Raw genomic sequence first — 16,741 nt, 5'->3', positions numbered from 1 at the left:
TCAGAGGAACTAAAGTTAAGGGTCTCAGATAGGGAGGAACTTAAAAAAGGGAATAGAAAAAATTGAATTTTGACCAAAAAAGAAAAACTGTTTGTATTTTTGACACATTTAGCAGGCATGACTGTTACATTTTGCCTTTTTTTGTCCTTTGTTATTAATCAAACATTGCCATACTGACAGCTCCATCGATGCAGTCATAATTATTTTATTAACAATATTTCCCTGCTGTCTGAATTTACATTCAAGTCAACAACAATGCTTTTACAAGTCTTTAGTTATTGGTTAAAATTCACCACAAATAAAAAAATTTGAATGCTTTGCCTTGTTTTTTTTCTGTAATCACAAATACCGGGCACTTTTTTAGTGTATTTATGTATTTTGTCAGATTGTCTTTGAAAAACACTTTGAAGTGTTTAAGTATATGCAACATGAATATTTAAAACACATTTCTGCCAAAGACTGTTCATTTCTGGTCAAAGCAATCTATGGGGAGACATAATGATTACGTTTTTATTTATTTATTATTATTATTATTATTATTATTTTACTGTTTTATATTTTACAGCTTTAATTTTATTTAAAAGGACTTTTAAACAGAAAAAATGAAAGATCTGTAAAGTAGAGGAACCAGGGTGAAGGGGCGGGGCTCTGTCTCTGTTTACTGCTGATAGACCAATCACAGCCCGCCTGAGCTCGGTCAGCCAATAGGAAGGCAGTAACGGCAGGGGGCTGCTCATGCCTCTCATAACAACACAGGAAGAGCGTGTCAACAGTGCGGACACCGTTCTTCTTCCGAAAATGACCCGCTGGTTCACCGAATTCGCTATATTTTAACCCTCGCCATGCTTTCGTCATCTTTTATAGTCATTTGCAGCTCCGTGCTGTCACTTCCAAACATTGTAGCGTCATGTGTGTTCTTGCTAGTCTATTACTTGGTGAGTTTCTATCAGAAGCAGCGGACAGTATACAGGAATATCCCTCCAGGTCCAAAGCCGTGGCCTGTCGTCGGGAACTTTGGCAACTTTTTCGTTCCTCCTTCTGTTCGGACGAAAATCGGAGATCAGCCGAACAGCACCAACGCTATAGAAATCGAGGCTTTGAGCCACCAAGCCAGAATATATGGGAACATGCACAGTCTATTCATCGGCAGCCAGCTGATCGTAGTTCTGCACGGCTTTGACCTGATCAGAGATGCGCTCCTCAACCACCCGGAGGTCTTCTCCGACAGACCCGACATCCCGCTCGTCACCATCCTGACCAAACGCAAAGGTAAGCAGCTCACACAGAAATTAAACTTTGAAAATCAAGAAAGCAAGGACGAGTTTAGATTATATCAGCTCACAGACAGATTACTCTCTCAAGTAAAATGCAAACAAAAGATAACATCTAAAAAAAGGGTGGCAGCAAAGTTCAAATTCATAGTTTTTTAGGAAAATAAAAGGGAAAGCAAAGTTAAGCTGAACAATATAAATAAGAGCTTGAAACACATAAAAAATGTAGTTATAATTTATTAAAATCTGCATCATTAACATAACACACTGTGTTATGATAAACATCAGAGAGTTTATCTTTGTTTTTATTCAATTCAGTTTGATTCAATTTTATTTATATAACCCAATATCACAATATCACAAACAACTGTCTGTGTGCACGTGATAAAATGCTTCATCAGCTTGTCTGGCTTTCCTTTTATTCCCATTTTAACAAACAGTTGGCAATATTATCCACCTGGAAGTGTATTTTATAGATTTGAAAGAATTTCTTAACATACACAAATGCATTATTGAAAATGATTGAAAACGGAGATAGATTTTCTTTTATGGCCTTTTTTTTTTTACACTAAAAATCTATAATTCAGCTATAAATGATTTGATTTTCTTTGTATAAACTCATTAACTGCTACACAGTGTCTAAGAAATATAAAAAATACTGCTGACTGAGAATAATTCAGTTTGATTTCAGTTTAAATAGAATAGAATAGAGTAGAACTTTAAATTACCTAAATAATTGCAGGTTTTTCATGTCCTACACATGTTTTTTTTCCTATATTGTCTTCATATGGGCCTAAAATGATCTGTCAGTGTCGTAGGATCTCCCATCTTTTGCCATACATTTTCTGCTGACTGATTTTAGTGTTTATTTGTTTCACAATACCAAAGCCACTCTTCTAATTTTATGGATTCTATGAGCCGGTCTCAGTGTGAGTTGGTTCAAATCCAGAAATCTGTTTTTTACTGCATCTCTTTATTTGACTGAAATAGGGAAACAGTTCTTATTAGCTCTCACATGACCACACTATATATAAACATACTGGTCAAGCGCAGTGTTGGCTGTAACTCATTACTAAAGTAACGTTTTAGTCACATATTGTTTTTTGCTGTAACATAGGAACATAATAGTATAAGCTATTATTACAAAAATGTGTAGTTTTACTCAAAGTGGATCAAAACAGACTCCTGGTGGTTACAGATTGGTGCCAGTTAATGGCAGTGGAGCCGCCACCAGTGTAAACAAGTGATATGCTCCAGGCTTCTGTCTCCGTGTTTTACTCTGAAAGGATCATGGGTCTTCCTGTTTAAATAAGTTGCAGATCGCTTTTGTTTATCCATACCAGAGGCTGCAAATGTCACAATATCTTGGTTAATCATAACAGAACGGTTCTATTTAATTTAGCTGTATCATTATCAACATCTGCTGGTTCAGACATCTGAATATATGACTGTAAATTAGATCTGCAGCCTGGAAATAGGACTTATTAGTTTAGAGAACTAAGGGATTGTCAAAATTAGCTTGAGCAGGTGCTATAATGCAAATCTAAATGGAAAATTCACTTGATATTAAAATAAGAATATCAAAATCTTGAAAAAATAAATCCACAATTACAATCTTAGTAGTATATTTTACAAGCCTAATGAAAGAAAACAAACAAAAAAAAAATCAGAATAAACTGATGCCTTGAATTTTCCTATTTCAGGAATAGTTTTTGCACCCTATGGGCCAGTATGGAAAAAGCAACGCAAGTTCTGCCACACCACACTTCGAAACTTTGGTTTGGGAAAGCTGAGTTTGGAGCCTTGTATACAACAAGGCCTGGCAAACGTCAAGCGAGAGCTGCTCCGCCTGAACGAGGAGCGTGGCAGCGCCGGCGTGGACCCCACCACCCTGATTGGCAACTCCGTCTCCAACGTCATCTGCTCCCTGATCCTCGGCCAGTGCTTCCACCACGAGGACGTGGAGTTCCGCACCATGATTCGCCTCATGGAGCACGGGCTGAAAATCTGCATGAACAGTCCAGCAGTCCTCATCAACATCTTTCCGCTGCTCTACTATTTGCCTTTTGGGGTTTTCAAGGAGCTACGGCAGGTGGAGCGAGACATCACCGTCTTCTTAAAGAGGATTATTGCAAAGCACCGTGACACGCTGGATCCTGACAATCCACGGGATCTTACAGACATGTACTTGATAGAGATGTTGGCACAGCAAGCTGCAGGAGAGGAGGACAGCAGCTTCACTGATGATTATCTCTTCTATGTTATCGGGGACCTCTTTATTGCTGGCACAGACACCACCACCAATTCCATTTTATGGTTTTTGCTCTACATGGTCTTACACCCCGACGTCCAAGGTAAAAGCAGCAACAGTCCAGTATGCATCATGTTTCCTGTTGTCCTTTAAACCAGTGGTCCCCCAATCCGTGAGTCATTGGTACCTAAATACGTGCACTAACTTAGATTATTTCCACTTAGTTTATTTTCTGGCCCTAAAGGAAGTTTTATTTTGGAAAACCAACAAATTCTGTTCGGTACATCTATTTTGGTCACGTGACTTATAATCTTTATAAAAGTGTTCCCAGTGGTCGGGTTTTTTAGGACATAGTTTCTGCAGAGCGGCAGGAGTTCATTAGAAATTTGCTTCTAAGTTGTGGGTGGGACTGTTTCCCATTGTTTACAGCACATGTCAAACTCAAGGGCCGGTGTCCAACATGTTTTCCAACCCATCTGCCATTGAAGCTCCTTATTGGCTAAACACACCTGATCCAGGTAATCAGCAGGAGATGAGGCAGGATTTCTCAAAAACCAGTAGGATGCCGACCCTCGACGCCTGCAGTTTACAGTTTTGAGTCTGATGGCAGATCAGACGAGAAAACCAAAGACATAGACAGATCTATTTGTCTACAAGTGGATGCATCAGAATGGAGCGGAGTAGGGAGCTTGTGGCTTGCCATAGTAGCTTTTTTAAGCAGCGTTTTATTCATCTGCTCCTGATTCACCATGATTTGAATAAAGAAAAACAATTTAGCCTCATTTTCGTTATAAATGTCCTCCATCATAAGAAAAATAACACAAGAACTTTTAAAAACAGTATTTTCATTGGAGTGGGTCTTTAAAAACTGTAATATTATTTGTTTGCATGTGAAAGATAGTTGTTTTTCTGCTATGGTAGTATTAAGAACAGCTTTTATGGAGTATTATTAGTTATTTATTTGTCTATTTTTGGCAACCATATAAGGAGACAATGACATATTTTATTCTTTAGGATGTTTTTCTGTATAAATGCAAAATATGCAGGAGAAAAAAGGCAATTGTGTAACTATATGTACTTCCTTATTTTTTGACTTGTTTGTGTCTGACTAAGCTAGACATTTGCCCACTTCTTAGTTTTTGTTTGCTAACACAAGGACTCCCTCTGCAAACTCTAAAACAAACCAAAAACACTCTTTTGTTGCAGTTTTTTTTTATTGTGATTTGTTGTGATCTCTCTGTTTGAAGACAAAGCTCAGGCTGAGATCGATGAAGTGGTTGGAAAACACAGAGTTCCCTCCATGACGGATAAAGGGAGTTTGCCGTTCACGGAGGCCACCATCATGGAGGTGCAGCGGCTGCACTCGGTGGTTCCTCTTGCCATTCCACACATGACCTCACAGACAACAGGTAATCAAGCTGTGGTTCTTCACTCAAGCCCAACAGATTTATGCCATAACGATCCACTTTTTTCCATATTTTTCCTCCTTCAGTGTTCAGAGAGTACACCATTCCAAAGGGAACAGTTATTTTTCCCAACCTGTGGTCCGTACACAGAGATCCAACCCTCTGGGAGGATGCTGACTCGTTCAAGCCCACACGGTTCTTGGACCATGAGGGGAATCTCCTCAGAAAAGAGCACTTCATACCATTTGGCATTGGTATACTTTTCTTTACTCTTACACACCGACTAAAACATTAAAGTGTATTCCTGTCCAAGTTCACCTTTGGTTCCAATCGTGTGTCTTCTAGGTCGCAGGGTCTGCATGGGTGAGCAGCTGGCTAAGATGGAGCTGTTCCTGACCGTCACTACTTTACTGCAAGCCTTCAAGTTCAGACACCCTGAGGGAAAGCCTCCTCCCACTCTGAAGGAACGCTTCGGCCTGACGATGGCTCCGTACCCTTTTAGTGTGTGTGTGACACCCCGAGGTGGAAACGAAGGAGCAGATTTAAAGAAGAGTGACCTCGCCTAAAAGTCTAAGCAGACAGAGAGAAAATGGTTCCTATTAGAGCCACACAAAATATATATATAATATATCATTTCTTGGCCATATTTAAAATGTGGTTTTAACAATTTCAACTTATTTTTTTAAGGGCCTATACCATGCTTTACTTAAGTTAAGTTCATTTCCATATATATGATCATATATTACATTTGGCACACTAAAGAACAAATTATTTATGAAATGAATAATTTTTAAGTTTTTTTTCGTACCCGGACGTAAGCCAAAAATAAACAAAGTAATAACAAATACTACTCCATAATAGCTGTTCTTAATACTACCATTAGAGAAAAACATCTATCTTTCACATGTAAGACAGGCACTGCCTTTCACTACTTTGTGGGTCCCGCCCATTTCATGATGTCATCCTAGAACCAGCCTCGGCATACTGTATATCTGCCTTGAATAGCTAACAGCTGAGCTTAATGAGCACCAAAGTTAGCAGCTGATCAGCGCTAGCTAGGCAGAGAAATTGGGTGTTTATATTAGCCTGGGGGCGGTTCTCAATTTGTGACATCAGCTTGTGAGCACCCACTCGTTTTTGTGCGTTGGAAGGGGCTGGTTCTCAGAGCACAGGTTTTTAGAGGAATGCTCAGAAATGCGTGAACGGATCAAAAATATAGTTAGGAATGAACGTTATAATACCCTTAAAAGCTCAAAAAGTTGATTTTGCATGGTACAGGCCCTTCAAGTCTTACATGCTTTAACAGTTTGTTCGTTGATTATTTTTGACAGTTTAACCTAAAGAGTCTGAAGTTTTTAAATTTGTTTGGTCCAATTTCTCATTTCAGATCAAAAACGATTCAATCGTGAATATGCTGTTGACACCTGCATGTATTTCAAGCTATGAAAAAAATGATTTTGCTAAATTAAGGTAATTTTGGAACCACTGTGGTTTGATATGTATTTGCATCAATTTGCATTAAGGCAGGGGTGTCCAAAGTCGGTCCAGAAATCCTGCCTTATCTGCTCCTGATTACCTGGACCAGGTTTGTTTGGCCAATAAGGAGCTTCAATGGCAGGTTAGTTGGAAAACATGTAGGACACCGGCCCTCGAGGACTGACTTTGGACACCCCTGCATTGAGGAATATTTTTTTCTAACAAAAGACCATTTCAGTTAATGAATTTTAGTATTAAATCAAGATTTCAATGAATATAAGGACTAGTGGATCAGCTTTGTGTGTTTTGTTTGTATTTTTTAAATAATTATATTGATTTATTGTTTTATCGAAATTGTAAAAAATAGTTGTAATTTTTGAAAAGCACTTCTATTTTTGTTTTAAAAAATGTAATTATGACAAATAAATTATATAAGATTATTTAAATGATAAATTATTTTCCAAAGAAATTCACAATGTTGTAGGTGGTATCATTTTCCACATCTAGAGATATTTAAAATTGGGCAGTTAGTTCTCAGAGTGCTTGAGTGTTTATGCAATCTATGCAATCTGTTCATAAACCAGTAAATGAATTTAGTTAGAAACTAAACCACTGTGAAACTAAGCTAATTCAGCTAATAAACATGCACGTTTCATGCATGATCCCATCATTTTACCTGTCTGCAATAAATTCTAGTTTGATAAAAGTTTTCTCTTATGTTTCATTAATTTCATGAAACTTTTAATATTATTGTAGTTTTTCAGCTAAGCTACACCTGTCATAAAAGACACATTTTCTGTTAAAGTTTGGAGTGCTGCTTTTGTTTTGAAGAGGGATGATCTTAGTTAGAAAAAATTGACATGTTGCTCAATTTCCATTCAGTGTTTTTTTTTTTTTTTTTTTCAATTAAGAAATAATTTCTGAGCTTGTCTAAAAACTATCCTAGATGATAACAATTTGTCACTTTTAAAGAAAAAAGAAAATGTCTAAGTCTGAATGTCCTGCTGTGCAAAACCAGAAAATTATTTCAGAATGATTGGCACCCAAGACGGAAATGATTCTTTTTTAAGTGCATTAGGAGAATGGGGGATACAATTTGCCAAATGTATATAAAAAAGTGTCTTATTTTTCAAATAAATCGTTAATTTATTTTCATTTTTGTCTTAGATACTTCATTTATTAGGGGTATTAACCACGGAACGTGCCCATTTATGTTTAATAATAATAAAAAACTATAATAAAAGTATAAAAATGTATCATATAATAATTACAATTATCGTTTTTTTATGAAGTTAGGATAAAAGCTAGGGCATTAAAAGTAAACTGTTTTTAATATATATAATAACAATATAGCAACGACTTTTATAATGTTTGTAGCAGCAAAGGTTCCATTTTAATTTAAATGTATTTTCAGTAATGCACTTTCTCAGTATCAAAATCACCACCAGACCAGTAGGTGGCAGCATTGCACCAATAAATAAAAAAAACAGCAAGAAGGAAGACACTTGTTTTGCGTGATGACGTCATAGCGGTCCGTGCCCTTCTTGGTCCGAAGGAAACATGGCTTTCTTCACTCATCAGATCAGCAGAGCTTTCTCGTCCTCGGTGGTCAAGAACGCCGTCATTAAGAATGTCACGATTATCGGAGGGGGGCAGATGGGGGCAGGAATTGCACAGGTGAGTATTTATCGGTATGGTGGACATTCTGCAAGGTTTTTTTCCTACCAGTTCTGTGCGGATGCGGGTTGGTCCTGCTTTTACTGGATTTTCTGCAGATTTAAACGAGTTTCAATCAAAGAAAATTAATTCAAAAGATCACAAATAAGCAGTTTTACCAGCATAAATCTGTGGAACCTTCTTGTATTAACCAATTTTCCGAATTTAATTTTTTTATGGAATGTTACATGAGTTCAAATCAATAAAATTGCAATTTAAAAAACACTTCAGTCAAAAGTTTCTTTCATAAATCCAGCAGAGTGCACGTATGATTGAATGAATGTACCTGGGACACTACCTGGGTCACTGGGACAAAGGTCAAACTCGTTTGTTGTTACGTCATTACGTACTATCAATTCAGGGCGTCCATTGGCTTTAGTCAGGATGTGTTTTGTGAACTGAATTAAGATGTTTTACCCTGTGTCACATGAAATCATCTGAAACAATGCAGCAAATGTAGTAGTCATATGGTGTGTTGTCAGAGCGATTAAAAAAGGAAAAAAAAGTACACACACTATATTTTACCATTTGTAGTGCATCTCAGCCAGAAATGTGTAAATCTAAAGAACCAAATTGAGATTAGAGCTATTTAAGTGACATTTGGTGTATTTTTCAAACCATAAATCACTCTTAGAATTTTTGAAATTGTTCAAAAATTGACAATCTGGTTTATAATCAGTTGGACCTTAATACCGATTGTGCTTACTGACATCAAATTGAATTTGTGAGTTGAAGAAAATTTGAGTTATTTCATTTTTCCCTTTTTTAATTTGGTTTACTACCTTTTTTATTTATTTCTTATCTTTCTGTACCCAGTGATGCACAATGGAGGACTAAAAGAGCCTCAGTTTGAGGACTCAACATGTATGTGTAGTGTACTATACTATCTGAATACTTTTTCAGACTAAATTGCAACATTTTAGGTTTGCAATATAAATATAAATAATAAACTTTTAGCATAGACTAAGTATTCTTGATAAATGGTTTCTGTATCAAAGGTCGCTGCTTCAACCGGCCACACCGTGACTCTGGTGGACACTTCGGAAGACATCCTGAAGAAGTCGAGGAAAGGGATTGAAGGCAGCCTCAAAAGAGTCGTGAAGAAGAAGTTTGCAGACAAGCCAGAGGTAAAACGTCACCAGATTATTAGTACCGGCAAGTGTGTGGCGGGGGAATTGAAGTATGTTTCCTTTTTTTTTTTCCAGGCAGGTGAGGAGTTCATCCAGAAGGTCATGCAGAATGTGTCCATCTCCACAGATGCTGGAGCTTCAGTTCAGACTGCAGATCTCTTGTTGGAAGCCATAGTGGAAAATCTGAAAGTCAAGCAGGAGCTTTTTGGTCAGCTGGATAAGCTGGCACCAGCGTAAGCACTGCTCTTTCTCTTTCTGTACTCAAGCGGCTGCAATGTCTCATCTGTTTTTGACAAGCGGTCGAGTTATTATATCCTGGACAAGTTTCTTGATCATTTTTAAGATGCTACATAAAGGTAAAAGTATATAAGAAATGGTTTAACTTGAAAAGCGTTTGATTTTTACTTTTATTTTAAAAGAAATCTGAAAGATTACCTCATGTACAGCACACAATAAATCATACAATAAACCAAATGTCATTAAGGAAACTTTATCCATTCTATTAAAAAAATATGTTAAGACTTGAAAGTGCTGCTTTTCAACGGGTGGTGGTAGTGTCATAATTTTAGCTGTCAGTCTGAGTAGCTGCAAAGCAAAATTCCAGATTTTGGAGAAACTGAAAGTTTTAAGGCATGACTGATTTTAAACAACAGTTAATTTTAGAGAAACTTTAAAGGAATTAGAAACCCGACTAATAAATGATCTGTACTTCCTGTAGAAACACCATCTTTGCCAGCAACACCTCCTCCCTCCCGATCACCGACATCGCCAGCTCCACCAACAGGCTGGACAGATTTGGTGGCCTTCACTTTTTTAACCCCGTCCCCATGATGAAGCTCGTGGAGGTGGGTTCTATTCTCAGTTGCTTTTTATTTATTTGAGATTAAAAAAAAAAAAAAAAAAGGTGTTCAAACTGTTACTCCGTTAGGTCGTTGGAACATCAACCACCAGCCAAGAGACGTTTGATTCCCTCCTGAACTTCAGCAAGGCGCTTGGAAAAACGCCGGTGTCGTGCAAGGTGAGCTCAGTGAGGAAAGATGTCAAAACATCCCGTCTTGTTTACATGTTTTGTGATGAGATCAGGCGTGATAGCATAAAGGTGAAATTCAAACAGTTTTACAGTGCAGGGTCGCAGAAGTCCTAAAAGCATTGCATTTATGAATTTCAAAATAATACTTTAAAAATGTCGTGAATTTTGATATATCTGAGTCTTAAAAATTCTGCTGCTTGAAACTTCTCTGTTTCACATTTTATGTTAAAATTTGAATTTTTCGACTGATTATTTTGATCAAAATAAATTTGGAAATGGATTGAGAAATTTGTATTATTTTTGACATTCTTGGCCTTAAAAATGTCTTAAAAAGTCTTAAATTTAACTTGAAGAAACTGAAAGTGATTTCAGAGTATGTTCACACACACCCCAACTTTAAGACAACATTCCTTCCTTATCATTTTCTCAGAATTTGAAAACTGATTATTTTTATCTTTTTTCCCCATAAATTTAACTTGGTTCCCTAAATATTGACTCCTTTGTCCCTGAAGTAAACATTTCTTCTTCTCCACCTTTGTGAGTTTTTGTGACATTGAGAAATATAAATGTTCCAAAATTGGATGGAATGTGTAGCTTCATGACTTTAAATGAAAAATGTGTTTTGTTTTTATCCCATGTATTAAAACAGCATTTCAATAGATGATTATATTTTCTGAATTTGACAATTTGTGCATTTAAAGACATTTTGAGGCTCTTATATGTAAAAAAAACTGCCATAAACGAAAGTGACTTGGAATTATATATTTGTTGTTGTTTATGGAAATTCTTACCAAATTGATGCTCTATGAGAGTTTTTCTAGGTGAAGAGCTAACGGCACATCTTCTTTAGGACACGCCTGGATTCATCGTAAACCGTCTGTTAGTTCCTTACATGATGGAGGCTCTCCGGTTGCATGAGAGAGGTGCGCTCAAATCTTTTCTTTTTCTTCCATAAATTCGAATTATTTGTATATTTTGAGCTTTATTTCCTCTGCAGGCCATGGATCCAAAGAGGACATTGACATTGCTATGAAACTGGGTGCCGGTTACCCCATGGGGCCCTTTGAGCTCTGTGACTACGTTGGTCTGGACACAGTGAAGTTCATCATAGATGGTGAGTGTTGGTGTTTTTGTGAGATGAAATGAGTCTGGTTTGAGTTCAATGTGGTCTTTGCCTCTTCAGGGTGGAGTGAAAAGGATCCTCACAACCCCCTCTTTGCCCCGAGTGAGTTACTCAACAAGCTGGTGGCCGAGGGCAAATACGGCAAAAAGACAGGAGAAGGATTCTACAAGTACAAGTGACCCGATGAGGCGGTGTGGCGGTCTCTGTGAGAACAAGCAGAACCTCAGAGATCAGAAGATTGTTAGGAAATTCACACTATGAAGTGCCTGTGATTTCTGTTTGGTTCTCTTTGACATGTTCTGAATGATTCATGTCTGAATAAAACAAATGCTGTATTTACTCTGTGATGATTTTTTTTAAAAAGTGCATTAGCAACTGATCTTATGGAGTCAAAACAAAGGATAAATAAAGCTGTTGAAGTTTGAGGCGTTTTTATCTTTAAGAGGCTTAATTGACACTTTAGTATACCAGTAAAAAAACTTAAATAGAGCAATATTTAAACAACTCCTTTTAAGCGTAACTGCAGTTCTTTTGCAATATAAAAGAAAACAGCAATAAAAAAAAACAACTTTATTAAATAAAGAAAAAGCAATTTAAATGTATTTAAATTTGAAGTGGTACTTTATGTCTTATCTTCCCCGTATATTCTCTTAGTTTTATTTACCTGCCTGTTTCTTTAAGGATTCATTTAAAATATTTTTCATTTTTTTTATTTTTTTTTTCTGGCTCTGCCTTAGTTTCTGCAACTTTCCACACAAATAAAGACATTCAGTTCATCTTGTTTTCTGTTAAAGAAAAGTCCATCTTGTTGATATTTTAATATTTTAATTTGAATTTGTATAGATAGATGGATAGATTTCTAAATTAAAATGTTTCTGTCTTGGATCTCTTAGTTGTCATATGCGTTATAAACAGAAATGAACAGAAATTACTAAATTAAAAAGGTAACTGCACACATTTCAGTCTTTGTCTGATAAGCTCTACTTTTGTTGATTTGAACTATAAATATACACATTTTTTTAAGTTCAAAATTGCAAAACGTCGACACATCTTCATATAAAAGAGAAACATAAATGGATTTCATAAATTGCATGTGCATAGAGCTGCTTGTACAAACCTCTACATTAGCATAATTGTTAAATTTATGCCCTAACAAGATAGTATATACAGTTTACTAATTTCCCCCAGATTTTCAAAATAAGAGCACCAATATCTTCAATTCAATTCAACTTTATTTATATAGCCCAAAATCACAAAGAAAATTGCCTCATTGGGCTTCAAAATATGAACAATAGTTAAAAACTAAGACACTCTTCCACAGTGTCACTTTGAGACATGAAAAAAATAATCAAAGTTACTAGTTTAGTGTATAATAAAAGAATCATTAACTCGGTAAACATTATTTGAATTGACTGTATCTTTTTTTTTTTACTTTTATCTCTCACTGCATGTTTTCTTCTTAAATTTCTCCTTTTTTTTAACCAATCAGGGTTTAAATGTCCTAAAACCATGATTTATGGTGTTATTTTATAAATGAATGTGCTTTTTTTCTCAGTTTCACTCTCTGCTCTTCTCCTGCATTCTGAACTCCAGACACAAGGGGGTGCTGTTTTACCAGACAGTGCTTCACACCGTCTATAAATAGAATTTTCCTTTGATCTTAGCTCTTTAATCATCACGCTTCCAACATGCAGTCATTATGTTAAAGAATGTTCATTTTCTGGGCAAGACAAAAGACGCGATTCATTTTTTTAATGCTCAGGGATGAAGATTGTTAAAAAAAAAAAAAAGTCAACCATTAAGTCTTGTGGGCATCAAGTTCAAAATTCTTTTAGGGTTCCATAAATACAAAAAAAAAAAAAAAAAAAGACACACAAACTGTAAAATGTGGCACATTTAGCTCTGGCCTTTCCACCACACAAGCAATCCAGTGAGCCAACAGTGCCTTTTTATTTTTCTTTAAAAAAACAGAACAAAACAAAGCATGTGGAAAACATTCAAATATGACCACTTGGGAAGCAAAATGCTAAACCAAGAAGACAGTGACCCCAAAAAATAAAACAATAATAATATTAATAAAAAACAAAAAAGGAAATCATCAAGTAATACTAAAATAGAGTGTTGAACTCAAAATGTTACAGAGATGTTTGCATGGAATAAACAACATAGCTAAAGACCACACTATTAGCTACCAGAGAGAAAAGACAAAAAGGTCCATTGCAGTAAAAGAAAGACTGTCAAGTGCTGGGGTAAATATATATATCTGCATCATGTTTTAGAACAATAAAATATAGGCCTCTGGAGCGGTCGCTCCTGCCTTTGTCCTAATGTAGCCTGCAAAAATACCAAGAAAGTTGACGTGTCCCGACAGCTTGAAAAAGTACACATACTGAGGAATTATTTTACATCTGAGCAAGACTCGAGGTCACTATTTGTTACAAATAGTTATCAAAAGAAGCCTTAAGTTTCAATTTCTGCAAGACATTACAACAAGAAAAAATGGCTTTCCTGTGTTCAAAGCTTATTTTCATATATACCACTATATAAAAAAACATTTAAAAAAAAGGAAATCACTAAAATATACACCAAGAAATCGAAACAAGGGTACAAAATAAAAGCATTCAAAAGAAGGAAATGATAAGATGATGTTTTTTGCACCAACTTGGTCAGCAGACAAGAAGAGATTCCTCCATCTTCCTTAGTGCAGTCTAAAAAAAAGAGGTGTTTGGTCGGTGGGTGTGGGGGGGGGGACCCCCAAATGGTCTTCTAAATCCAGTGAGAGAGAGTAGGGAGGGTGCTGGGGGGGTGAGTATCAGCCTAGTAAACTATACAAAAGGAAAAAGGTGTCGAATAACTTAGAATAACTTAGTGACAGGTGTGGGGAGTGTGTTGGGGGCGAGTTGTGCGCACATCACAATTGCTGCTGTTTTTTTCAGTGCAGTGCCTCGGGTAGCGGTGAAGCGGACATCGAAAGGAAACGTACGAAAAACACAGAAAAAGTTTCTTTTTTAGTTTTTTTTTTACATGGCGCTGCTTCTACAAATTCATGATTGTCTCGTTCAGTTCAGTGTCTGCAGCAGCGCCTTTTCCGGAAACTTCTTCGCTTGGCGGATGGTCGTGGCATGTGTGGGTGTGCTTGAGGGTTGGGGGGTTTCGAGGGGGGCTCCTCTGAGGACCGGAGGCTTCATTTTGGAGGTTTGAAGGGGGTCTTCATGGGATCTAGCAGGCCTCCATCTCTAGCAGAGGGCCCGTAGCTGCTGCCTTTGCTTTGCATGTGGAGAAACCGTTCCGCTTTCCTCCTGCGGAGAGAAGATCCAAACAGGTTAGAAATCTTTGGGCTAGATTCAAAAAGAAAAACTCAATCAATCATTGCTTTGCTGCTCCACAGATGATAGAATGAAAGCATTTTGGAGCTTCACAGAGAGGTTAAGGGTCACTGAGGGGATGTTGGCAAGTCCAGCTTTGATGTGCTCCAACATGGGGGTTGCCCTGACCCAGCTGGCAAAGCTGCTACCCTTTTCTTCCTCTAACCCTCACCCAATTGTGCAGCTTCCTGGTTTAGGTCGAAGCTGCAGGTGGGCGGCGAGAAAAGAAAGATCTTTGTTGCTTTGAGTATCTGAATGTGCACTGAGAGATCTGTGGGCTTCAGACGAGAAAGCCTGAACGCTCGATCCACACTGCAGGGTTGGAAATGTCAAGGACGGCATCTTAAGATGAGAAGATGTTCTTAGAGAAATGTGGAACCAGCTAAGTAGCAGCATGGAAACAGAATTACTCAAAGCAGCATGGATCTATACTTTTATGATGTGTTGAGAGAAAGCGGAGACTTCTGACGAGCCGGATCATCTGCTTCAGCCTCAAACATGACGGGCCCTGACATAACATGGATTTAAGAGGTAGTTTGTATGTTTTGGCCGTCCTTCCCTAACTTTCCACATCAGCTGGGCATTTTGACAAGAACACCCCGAAAAACCCACCCTAATGAACCATAAAAAATCCAAGCTGAAGAGTTTCTGAAATGCTCAATGTAGATCTGTTCAAAGTGGAACTACAGTAACCACCTCTGTCTCTGCTTTAAAGCATTTTAAGCAGCCACTTCCAATAAAAAGTCTACGTAAACGAGCATAAATGTGTGTTTCAGGCTTCTGCGTTCAAAATGCTCACACTCACAAGTTTTTACAACTGTTTTGGGGATCTACGTAAAAAAACGTGCTACTATTGAGTGTGTATCAAAATTTAAACCAGGTTGAGCTTTGACCAATCAGGGGCTCGGATTTATCAACGGCTTATCTTTGAATCCATGGAAACCGTTTGAAAAATCTACCATGAAGGGGAAATTAATCATCACAGTTTGTGTCCGGCTAAATTTTTATATGACACTGAATATTTCATATCGGAATAGACGAGAGACTTCGAACTTCAAGACTTCAAGATTTTGAACATGCACTAGCAAACAGTAGAAGAAGAAGAAGCCCCTCCCTGGTTGTCCAGTGTGAACAAAGTCCAGAGTGATTCAAGAATCAGGGTTTACTGCTTCTACATGCCCAAATGATAAAAGCTGCTGCCGTGTGATTGGTCAAACACATCCTCTTTTCAAAGTAACAATCACTGCGTCATTTTGAGGGTTTCTAATACCAGAACTAACCACGATGAACGTCCACAATCAAAGTCCAGTTGACCTTTCCCTCTACCCATTACAGGCTCTCTGTCTCAGCCTGGTGTTGCGTTCAGTGACGCGGCACGGCTGTGATGCAGGTCAACACAAATCTGGAAGGTTTCGTCCCAGGACACTCTTAAAGCTCCCCCAGGTTCCTCACAGGAAAACGCTTCTTTTCCCTCTCATATGGGCTTGAACGACCATAACAGAGTTAGCTCCAGTTATTGACAAGCCAAGGAGAGTTATTTTAGACCCAAGCAGCATCAAATAGAATGTGTGATCAAAGCAGAAAGGCAGAGACAGAGGTGGCTGGATGCCTCCCGCGACTAAAAAGCTGAATGTTTTTTGTGAAAACGGGAGAAAAAAAAAAAACTATATTAGTTTGCTTCTCTCTGGAGATGAAGTGAAGTGTGTTTTTGTGGGAGAGGAGTCAGCTGAGTCCCTCTGCATTTAGAAGTCTTAACACACCGCCCTGAATACTTTACCACATGTGGATAAAAGCGAGCGGGACAAAGGCCACCTTGCCCGGGGAAGGCCGCCCTCTGGCTCCGTGGAGCAGAAACTGAAAGGAGCACCGCGCTCCGAGTAGAGAGAGAACCCCCCCTCCCCCCTGTCGCTTTTATTTACCTCCCTCTTTTCATCCCAGGATCTCAAAGTCGGCCTGCACGCCCGGCCCTGCAC

General features: G+C 37.8%; 3 protein-coding genes across 7 annotated transcripts in view; 2 read left to right on the top strand and 1 right to left on the bottom strand.

Moving 5' to 3' along the window:
* Positions 1 to 489: 489 nt before the first annotated feature.
* On the top strand, positions 490 to 7,511 carry LOC112157396 (cytochrome P450 2U1). Its single transcript, XM_024290096.2, has 5 exons — positions 490 to 1,269; positions 2,975 to 3,625; positions 4,770 to 4,931; positions 5,015 to 5,182; positions 5,274 to 7,511. Exons 1-5 carry the CDS (start codon positions 843 to 845, stop codon positions 5,492 to 5,494), a joined length of 1,629 nt encoding a protein of 542 aa, XP_024145864.1. The 5' UTR covers positions 490 to 842; the 3' UTR covers positions 5,495 to 7,511.
* A 401-nt stretch (positions 7,512 to 7,912) lies between these two features.
* On the top strand, positions 7,913 to 11,826 carry hadh (hydroxyacyl-CoA dehydrogenase). Its single transcript, XM_024290097.2, has 8 exons — positions 7,913 to 8,081; positions 9,119 to 9,247; positions 9,326 to 9,483; positions 9,969 to 10,095; positions 10,179 to 10,268; positions 11,131 to 11,203; positions 11,278 to 11,394; positions 11,464 to 11,826. The coding sequence occupies exons 1-8, from the start codon at positions 7,965 to 7,967 to the stop codon at positions 11,580 to 11,582; spliced, it is 930 nt and encodes a 309-aa protein (XP_024145865.1). The 5' UTR covers positions 7,913 to 7,964; the 3' UTR covers positions 11,583 to 11,826.
* Positions 11,827 to 12,617: 791 nt separating this feature from the next.
* lef1 (lymphoid enhancer-binding factor 1) overlaps positions 12,618 to 16,741 on the bottom strand; it is a 41,811-nt gene continuing 37,687 nt past the window's right edge. For all 5 annotated transcript variants that reach the window (XM_024289903.2, XM_024289901.2, XM_024289904.2 and 2 more), the window contains one exon: positions 12,618 to 14,702. Coding sequence is in view for 3 of the 5 variants with exons in the window: in XM_024289901.2 (XP_024145669.1) it covers positions 14,623 to 14,702 (80 nt within the window). In the remaining 2 variants the exon portion in view is untranslated. The remainder of the gene's footprint in view (positions 14,703 to 16,741) is intronic.

The sequence above is a fragment of the Oryzias melastigma genome, linkage group LG1, assembly GCF_002922805.2.
Source record: "Oryzias melastigma strain HK-1 linkage group LG1, ASM292280v2, whole genome shotgun sequence".
NCBI lineage: Eukaryota > Metazoa > Chordata > Actinopteri > Beloniformes > Adrianichthyidae > Oryzias > Oryzias melastigma.
Note: the sequence above shows the minus strand (reverse complement) of the source record. Positions and strands in the feature narration are given on the sequence as shown.

Coding starts and splice junctions, on each gene's coding strand:
- hadh (XM_024290097.2), top strand. CDS start 7,965: ATGGCTTTCTTCACTCATCAGATCAGCAGAGCTTTCTCGTCCTCGGTG. Junction 9,484..9,968: donor CTGGATAAGCTGGCACCAGC/GTAAGCACTGCT, acceptor TACTTCCTGTAG/AAACACCATCTTTGCCAGCA. Junction 10,269..11,130: donor AAACGCCGGTGTCGTGCAAG/GTGAGCTCAGTG, acceptor CATCTTCTTTAG/GACACGCCTGGATTCATCGT.
- LOC112157396 (XM_024290096.2), top strand. CDS start 843: ATGCTTTCGTCATCTTTTATAGTCATTTGCAGCTCCGTGCTGTCACTT. Junction 1,270..2,974: donor CATCCTGACCAAACGCAAAG/GTAAGCAGCTCA, acceptor TTCCTATTTCAG/GAATAGTTTTTGCACCCTAT. Junction 3,626..4,769: donor CTTACACCCCGACGTCCAAG/GTAAAAGCAGCA, acceptor CTCTGTTTGAAG/ACAAAGCTCAGGCTGAGATC.